This window comes from Pan troglodytes, chromosome 16, assembly GCF_028858775.2.
Source record: "Pan troglodytes isolate AG18354 chromosome 16, NHGRI_mPanTro3-v2.0_pri, whole genome shotgun sequence".
In the NCBI taxonomy this organism is placed as follows: Eukaryota; Metazoa; Chordata; class Mammalia; order Primates; family Hominidae; genus Pan; species Pan troglodytes.
The window spans coordinates 11,542,567-11,551,757 of NC_072414.2; the positions used below are offsets into that span (position 1 = coordinate 11,542,567).

General features: G+C 52.7%; 1 protein-coding gene across 2 annotated transcripts; it reads left to right on the forward strand.

Moving 5' to 3' along the window:
* The first annotated feature begins 2,548 nt into the window (after positions 1-2,548).
* On the forward strand, positions 2,549-6,961 carry MAGEL2 (MAGE family member L2). Of its 2 annotated transcripts, XM_016927770.4 has the most exons (2): positions 2,550-2,759; positions 2,903-6,961. In XM_016927770.4, the coding sequence occupies exon 2, from the start codon at positions 2,981-2,983 to the stop codon at positions 6,524-6,526; it is 3,546 nt and encodes a 1,181-aa protein (XP_016783259.2). In that variant the 5' UTR covers positions 2,550-2,759; positions 2,903-2,980; the 3' UTR covers positions 6,527-6,961. The 2 variants fall into 2 exon arrangements, with proteins under 2 accessions (XP_016783258.3, XP_016783259.2); XM_016927769.4 differs by having other exon boundaries at positions 2,549-6,961.
* Positions 6,962-9,191: the final 2,230 nt, after the last annotated feature.

Sequence of the window (9,191 nt, forward strand, 5' to 3'; positions counted from 1 at the left end):
GGACTGCAGGACAAACCTGTCATAATTCCAGAAAATAAACGGTTAGTGGGAGAACTTAATCTCTGTGTAGTTTATACATTTGCATTAGAGTGGAAAAAAAGTATGCTTTAGAAATGCCCTAGGCTAAAAAATTAACTGATTTTTCCAAAGCCATCCATAGCCAGTAACGGCCATGTAGCAGGTCCTGAGGGTTAGGCATTTAGAGTTTGTCCTTCTACAGTGTTTCCAAACCCCCATGAAACTGAGAAATCCTATGTGGATCTGGGCCATTAACCCAAGGGAGAAACGAAAACCATGAAACATGGTAGTATCCATTCTGCAGAAGCTTTTTGTGTGCTGTGGTAGATGGCCTTCTCTGGGGATACACAGGAGTGATGTCCAGTAGTCCACCCTTATCCTTGGGGGATATATTCTGAGACCCCCCTGTGGAGGCCTGAAACTGGAAATAGTACTGAATCCTACATGTACTACGATGTTTTCAACTGACAGCCGAGACAGCTACTAAGTGAATAACAGGCAGGTAGCATATACAGCATGGATACACTAGACAAAGGGATAATTCATGCCCCAGGCAGGACGAAACAGAACAATTTCATAATACTACTCAGAATGGCGTGCAATCTAAAGCTTATAAATTGTTTATTTCTGGAAATTTCCATTTAATTTTTCGGACTGCAGTTGATTGCGGGTAACTGAAACCACACAATGTGAAACTGCAGGCACAGGAGTGCTACTGTATTCGCTACCTGCTCATTAACCACTTAGTAGCTGCTTCAGATATCAGATCTACCATCGGTTTCCCAGCGTTTGTGTTCAAGGAACCCTTGTTTTACTTAATAATAGCCCCAAAATGTAAGAATAGTGATCCTGGCAATTTAGGTATGCCAAACAGAAGCTATGAAGTGCTTCCTTGAAGGAAAAAGGTGAAAGTTCTTGACTTAATAAGGAAAGAAAAAATCGCATGCTGAGATTGCTAAGATATATGGCAAAAACAAAACTATCTGTGAAATTGTGAAGAAGGAGAATGAAAGGGATACATGGTATATATAAGGTTTGGTGCTGTCTCCAGGTTCGGGCATCGAGAGTTTTGGAATGTATCCCCTGCAGATAAGGTTGGGGGGCTACTGTATCATCAAGCACCCTTAAAAATCTGACTGTTTTGAAAAGAGTTTCCTGGGAATAACAACATCCCTTAAGTGTCCAGAAAATCACTGAAACTTTACCCCCAAATTCTTCTATTATTATTTAAGGCAATAATAACATTGGGAGTGTGTACATACCTTCCCTTGGGTCCATAAATTACCAAATTTGAGGACCCCTGGCTAAGGGTACCTGGGAAGGAGTGGGGTGTACCCTTCATCATCCTCATCTGCCCCCTGGTGGCACGTTTTGTCACTCTGGACTCCTGCCCTAGGCTGCCAACAGCCTATTTAAACGAAACATCCTTGATATTTAGTGCTTTGTATATTTCCAGAAAGCTTTTCAATTACTGAGATTATCACTTCCTCTCACCATAAAGTTGTATAGCACTGCCCAATAATACTATTGTCATCTGCTTTATCTGTTAATACTTGATTTGTCTCATATTTAAACTGATTTTTGTCACGAGAAGTTTCCCCAGAAATTTTGTTATTCTTTGCCTGTTTTTCCTATATATCCAAATATATCAATTTTTGATCTATTTATATACCCATTTTGTTATCTTCAGGTGTGTTATTTGGTTTTCATTTTTAAAATTTCTTTCCCATTCTGCAGATGAAAAATACTGAGAAAACTACTCTGTTCCTGCATCCGAGCCATTCCACAGGCAGTTTTCCCATACTAAAAATGCTGTCTTCCACTGATTTGTGGCATGTCTCAGTTCCGTGACTTCTTTTCCTCTCTCTCTACTCGCTGCTATTCCTTTTCTCCATGTGTTTCTAACATGCCTGTGTTCTTCAAGACCTAGTGCAACCACATTCCCTCCCACAACTCTATTTTCATGAGGAATAGCCAAGCAGGACTCCCAAGACATCATACAGGAGTGCCTACAGGGTATCTCTCCTTGGCAGTCCCACAGTACCGCAAATGCCCTGTGTCTGCCAATACTCATCAGCCTCTCTTCCCGTGTGCCTCTCCTGGGACCCTAAGAGAGTAACAGTCCCTGCAACTTCCCACTTTCTCCAGGCAGGGACTAGTGTGCCTTTTCCATGTCTTTGACTCCTTTATTCAATTATAATACAGGTATCTGTCTGCTATAACTCCTGGAACTCTCTTATGTAAATGCACTTTTTTCATTCTCCGCCTCACATCTTAGCCCAGACCACACCATCTCCCCCCCGCCGTCTTGGATACCTTCCACGTTTCCAGTGGTCTGCTCCCACTCCACACTGCAGTACAGTGATTTTTCTAAAACATGGATGGGTTCCTGTCACTCCCCTGTGAAAAGTCATCCATGTGGAGTCTGACTGGTCTGCATTTGGGGACTGGACAGAGTGAGAAGGGATCCTGTGTCAGCCAGGACTCCGGTAGACGCCCCTATGCAATATCCACTTGTGGTGGTCGGGGGCGGGGAAGGGGCGGGATTGAGCCCCCTTCCCCCCTCCTCCTTACTGCGGAAAGCTGCGGAGCGAGCAGCACTCACTTCCTATTCAGCATTCAGCAGGGAGGGAGCCTCTGAACAGCCACGTAGGCATTCTCTTCTCTCTGGAGGAAAAGGCCCAGCAGCTGTCCGAGGAAAAGACCCACCAGCTGTCAGCAAAGGGACATGTCGCAGCTAAGTAAGAATCTGGGTGACTCGAGTCCTCCGGCGGAGGCCCCGAAGCCGCCTGTCTATAGCCGCCCTACGGTTCTGATGCGGGCCCCGCCCGCTTCCTCCCGGGCTCCGCCAGTCCCTTGGGATCCACCTCCAATTGACTTGCAGGCTTCATTGGCCGCTTGGCAGGCACCTCAGCCTGCCTGGGAGGCCCCACAGGGCCAGCTGCCCGCCCCGGTGGTTCCGATGACCCAGCCTCCTGCCCTAGGGGGCCCGATAGTCCCGGCTCCCCCGCTGGGGGGCCCGATGGGTAAGCCTCCGACTCCCGGGGTCCTGATGGTGCATCCTCCACCTCCGGGAGCCCCGATGGCCCAGCCTCCGACCCCGGGAGTCCTGATGGTGCATCCTTCAGCTCCCGGAGCTCCCATGGCCCATCCTCCTCCTCCGGGGACCCCAATGTCCCACCCTCCCCCTCCGGGAACCCCAATGGCCCATCCTCCTCCTCCGGGGACCCCGATGGCCCATCCTCCTCCTCCGGGGACCCCGATGGCCCATCCTCCTCCTCCGGGGACCCCGATGGTGCATCCTCCTCCTCCGGGGACCCCGATGGCTCATCCTCCCCCTCCGGGGACACCGATGGCTCATCCTCCCCCTCCGGGGACACCGATGGCTCATCCTCCCCCTCCGGGGACACCGATGGCTCATCCTCCCCCTCCGGGGACACCGATGGCCCAGCCTCCAGCTCCGGGAGTCCTGATGGCCCAGCCTCTGACTCCGGGAGTCCTGATGGTCCAGCCTGCTGCTCCGGGAGCCCCGATGGTCCAGCCACCTCCAGCAGCCGTGATGACCCAGCCTCAGCCTTCAGGAGCACCGATGGCCAAGCCTCCAGGTCCAGGAGTCCTGATGATTCATCCTCCAGGTGCGAGAGCTCCGATGACCCAGCCTCCAGCTTCAGGAGCACCGATGGCACAGCCGGCGGCCCCACCTGCACAGCCGATGGCCCCACCTGCACAGCCGATGGCTTCTTGGGCCCCGCAGGCTCAGCCTCTGATCCTGCAAATCCAGTCTCAAGTTATAAGGGCTCCTCCGCAGGTTCCCCAGGGCCCGCAGGCACCCCCAGCGCAGCTAGCCACACCCCCGGGCTGGCAGGCGACCTCGCCAGGATGGCAGGCCGCGCAGCAAGGCTGGCAGGCCACTCCCCTGACCTGGCAGACCACGCAGGTCACCTGGCAGGCACCAGCCGTTACCTGGCAGGTGCCGCCGCCCATGCGCCAGGGGCCCCCGCCCATCCGTCCTGGCCCACCACCCATCCGCCCTGGCCCACCACCGGTGCGACAGGCCCCACCGCTGATCCGCCAGGCCCCACCGGTGATCCGCCAGGCCCCACCCGTGATCCGCCAGGCCCCACCCGTGATCCGCCAGCCCCCCCCTGTGATCCGCCAGGCCCCCCCTGTGATCCGCCAGGCCCCACCTGTGATCCGCCAGGCTCCACCTGTGATCCGCCAGGCCCCGCCGCTGATCCGCCAGGCGCCGCCGCCCATCCGACCTGCCCCACAGGTCCTGGCCACCCAGCCACCGCTCTGGCAGGCCCTGCCACCCCCACCTCCACTGCGGCAGGCCCCGCAGGCTAGGCTGCCGGCCCCGCAGGTGCAGGCGGCGCCGCAGGTGCCTACGGCCCTACCTGCTACGCAGGTACCCGCGGCGCCGCCCGCTGGCCCGCAGGTGCCCCAGCCTGTGCTGCCGGCCCCGCTGTCTGCCCCACTGTCTGCCCCGCAGGCTGTGCACTGCCCTTCCATCATCTGGCAGGCCCCCAAAGGTCAGCCCCCGGTGCCACACGAGATTCCAACGTCAATGGAATTCCAGGAGGTGCAGCAGACACAGGCGCTGGCCTGGCAGGCCCAGAAGGCCCCCACTCACATCTGGCAGCCCCTGCCTGCCCAGGAGGCCCAGAGGCAGGCTCCCCCCTTGGTCCAGCTGGAGCAGCCCTTTCAGGGAGCCCCGCCCTCCCAAAAAGCCGTGCAAATCCAGCTACACCCCCAGCAGGCCCAGGCATCGGGTCCGCAAGCGGAGGTGCCCACACTGCCGCTCCAGCCTTCCTGGCAGGCACCGCCTGCAGTCTTGCAGGCCCAGCCCGGACCCCCGGTAGCAGCGGCAAATTTTCCTCTGGGCTCCGCTAAATCATTGATGACTCCATCAGGAGAATGCAGGGCCTCTTCTATAGACCGCAGGGGCTCCTCTAAAGAGCGCAGGACCTCCTCGAAGGAGCGCAGGGCCCCTTCAAAAGACCGCATGATCTTTGCTGCCACCTTCTGTGCTCCCAAGGCAGTGTCAGCTGCGCGAGCACACCTGCCAGCTGCCTGGAAAAACCTGCCTGCCACACCGGAGACCTTTGCTCCCTCCTCAAGTGTCTTCCCAGCTACCTCCCAGTTTCAGCCTGCCTCTCTGAATGCCTTTAAAGGCCCCTCTGCTGCCTCAGAGACCCCAAAGTCACTGCCATATGCTCTGCAGGATCCCTTTGCCTGTGTAGAGGCCCTGCCTGCAGTTCCATGGGTCCCACAGCCCAATATGAACGCCTCAAAGGCATCACAGGCAGTGCCCACCTTCCTGATGGCTACAGCAGCTGCCCCCCAGGCAACTGCCACCACTCAAGAGGCCTCCAAGACCTCCGTCGAGCCACCACGCCGCTCTGGCAAGGCCACCCGGAAGAAGAAGCATCTGGAAGCCCAAGAGGACATCCGTGGCCACACGCGAGCCTTTCATGACTGGCAGGGCCCAAGGCCCTGGGAGAATCTAAATCTGAGTGACTGGGAGGTCCAAAGCCCTATCCAGGTCTCGGGTGACTGGGAGCACCCAAACACCCCCCGTGGCCTGAGTGGTTGGGAGGGCCCTAGCACCTCCAGGATCCTGAGTGGCTGGGAAGGGCCCAGCGCATCCTGGGCCCTGAGTGCCTGGGAGGGCCCGAGCACCTCCAGGGCCCTGGGTCTCTCTGAAAGCCCAGGGAGCTCTCTGCCTGTAGTTGTGTCGGAGGTCGCAAGTGTCCCTCCGGGATCCAGTGCCACCCAGGATAATTCCAAGGTGGAGGCACAGCCCTTGTCTCCCTTGGATGAGAGGGCAAATGCATTGGTGCAGTTTCTCTTAGTCAAGGACCAAGCCAAGGTACCTGTCCAGCGCTCGGAGATGGTGAAAGTCATCATCCGAGAGTATAAAGATGAGTGCTTAGATATCATCAACCGTGCCAACAATAAGCTGGAGTGTGCCTTTGGTTATCAATTGAAAGAAATTGATACCAAAAACCACGCCTATATTATCATCAACAAGCTGGGCTACCATACAGGGAATTTGGTGGCATCCTATTTAGACAGGCCCAAGTTTGGCCTTCTGATGGTGGTCTTGAGCCTCATCTTTATGAAAGGCAACTGTGTCAGGGAGGATCTGATCTTTAATTTTCTGTTCAAGTTAGGGTTGGATGTCCGGGAGACAAACGGTCTCTTTGGAAATACTAAGAAGCTCATCACCGAAGTGTTTGTCAGGCAGAAGTACCTAGAGTACAGGCGAATCCCTTACACTGAGCCCGCAGAGTATGAGTTCCTCTGGGGCCCTCGAGCATTCCTGGAAACCAGCAAGATGCTTGTCCTGAGGTTTTTGGCCAAGCTCCATAAGAAAGATCCACAGAGCTGGCCATTCCATTACCTTGAAGCACTCGCAGAGTGTGAGTGGGAAGACACAGATGAGGATGAACCTGACACCGGTGACAGTGCCCACGGCCCCACCAGCAGGCCCCCTCCCCGCTAATAGGTGTAGCAGAGATCTTGCTCCTGTGTTTCCCTGGCCAGAGGCCACTGACAGGGTGGGGGGACATTTTTGTTCCTGGTGTTTGTGTTCCAGTTCCACGAGTGTAAGTTTGGATTTTCAACTTGGTTTCGTATCTGCCAAAGCTTTGTACATTTTTTATGTGGTGTTGATTTCAATCGGCTACTGTTCTGTTCTGTATTTTGGCATCTGTATTTTTAAGTGAGATCTGTGGTTCTCTGTTTTGTGTTATAATTGTTATGTTTTGGTATCAGCTTTGTGCTGGCTTTGTGAAATGAATTGAGACGCTATCCATCTCATTCTGGTATAGTTCATGTAGCATTGTAATCGGTTGTTCTTTGAACGTTCAAATGACTCATCAGTAAAAACTGTCTACAGAGAAGTAAATATCTATATCTATATATATAAATATACTTTCAGCATAACAGAAGTGTTTGTCTTTATTCTAATTTTTACACTAGATGGTGGAAGCCAAGTTTTGCCGTATTCTCTGAATAGACATGAATAGCAAGACTACTCTCAGTTATAGTAAAAACCACGGTGATGGAATTGTTTTCCAAGGAGAGTACTCCATTCATCTTTATAAGGATGCAGTGATTTCAGTGGGTGGTTATACATAAGATTTCTCCAGGAGATTAATTAAAGCACACACGTTAGTGCCCAGCTGGTAACGTTGTTATTAGAAGCAGAAATGTCCTTAAGGGTATGTGGGGAAGAAGGGCCATCTGCCTGCAGGACCACAAATAACCAGGTGGTCCCGCTTCATGGAGAAATTGGCCAAAAGGGTATTTGTCAATCATGTGGCCCATGGGAGGGTGTCCAGCAGTTCAAATTTGGGTTTCATCAACACACTGCTACCGGGATGGAAACGTGCTCCCTGCAGGATATCCAGGCTTATAACAGGGAAAAGGAAAAAACAGTCTTCATTTAATTAGAAACCCTGCAGATTGCCAGCAGTAGTGGCTGGGTTAGGGGAGGGCGTGGCGGGGGGCATTCCTATCAACATAGAGTTCTAGGAGAAGGTTCTGGGGGGAAGGGTCATTCTAACATGTAGGGGAAGGCAGCCGGCAACGCCTTGAGTTGCTGAACAACCGCGGTCAGCCCTTGGCTATGAACCTGGTCTAGGCAGGAAAGGGACCAGGGAATGAACTGGCCTGAGTGTTTTGAGGAAGGATATTCAAGCACACACCAGGCTGGTGTACACAAAAGGACGTTCTTGTGGTCATACTCTCTTCCTGTGGACGGGGGACCATCAGCCCTACTTGCCACCCCATACTGTCTTATCAGAAGGAAGAAATCCAATCCCATATCCCGCGTCTAGGGTGAAGCCAAAGTCCCAGATGCGGTTAGTGGCGATGGTGGAATTCTCCTGCCACCTAGCGACAGATTAGAGGTGCCACCGCAGCTGCCGCAGCAACAGCCCCTCCCACAGTGCTTAACTTCACACCACGTATATACTTGGATTGCAGCTACTCCTTGCTTCACCACTTTTGCTCATAATTTTATCTATATCTGTGCTCAGAGATTCCTTCTTTTCTCTTATAGGCCAAGGTAGCATCTGTTTTCAAGTCCAATCCGCTCTTCACTCAACAATTTCTATCCTTGGTCCTGCAGCGCTGCCACTTAGGAAGCTGACTAGGAGAGGAGCCCACAAGATGCAGACTCTACTCCTAGCACCCGCAGAACTGAGCTTTCCAGGACGATGATCCCCGCCCCAGGACCTGCCAGGCCGCAGGAGCTCTTCCTCAAGTTGTCTAAGTGGTCAGGTACTCCAAAAACTGGGAGGCAGTTTCCTATAAACTCCTTGGGTCAGAGAGTCCAGCGCATTTGTCCGCAAGCAATGTTTACTTATTTTTACAACAACAGCAAATGTCCATTGAAGGAGACAGCAATGCCCCAGCTGAGAACTGTCCCCAAAGGAGGTTTAGCTGGGCCAGTAAAGTGGCATATTGGTCTAGTATTTCTTGTTTGTGTTTAGTTTATTTATGATTGCTTATAAAGTTTTCTCCAGACCATTAACTCATGGCGTGCCTGAGCAAGATGCTCTTTGTGGAACAAATTTTGGGACTTTGTCCCATCATGGGACTTTGGTGCCATACTTAAGGTGGGGGCTGGCTCTGCTCCATGGTAGAGAGGCTTACTTCCCAGCTGCAAACCTCACTCTCACACGTGACATACATCTAATGGCCTTCTCTTTAAGTAATGCCAAGGACTTAAAGCCTAAATTTGTTTATATTGTAATGAGATATAAATTGCAACAATGAAAAATGTGTTCATTACCAATTTGTAAACTAGTTAGATATTCGACTGAAAAGTTTAAGAAAGTGCAGCTAACATGACAGTGAAAAGCAGAAAACAAAGACCAGGAATATAGAAAAATACAGGTTAAAAAACAGCGGGAACCAGCCGGGTGCGGTGGCTCACGCCTGTAATCCCAGCACTTTGGGAGGCCGAAGCGGGTGGATCACAAGGTCAAGAGATCAAGACCATCCTGGCTGACAAGGTGAAAACCCATCTCTACTAAAAATACAAAAATTAGCCGGGTGTGGTGGCGGGCGGGCACCTGTAGTCCCAGCTACTCGGGAGGCTGAAGCAGGAGAATGGCATGAATCATGGAGGTGGAGCTTGCAGTGAGCCGAGATCACAC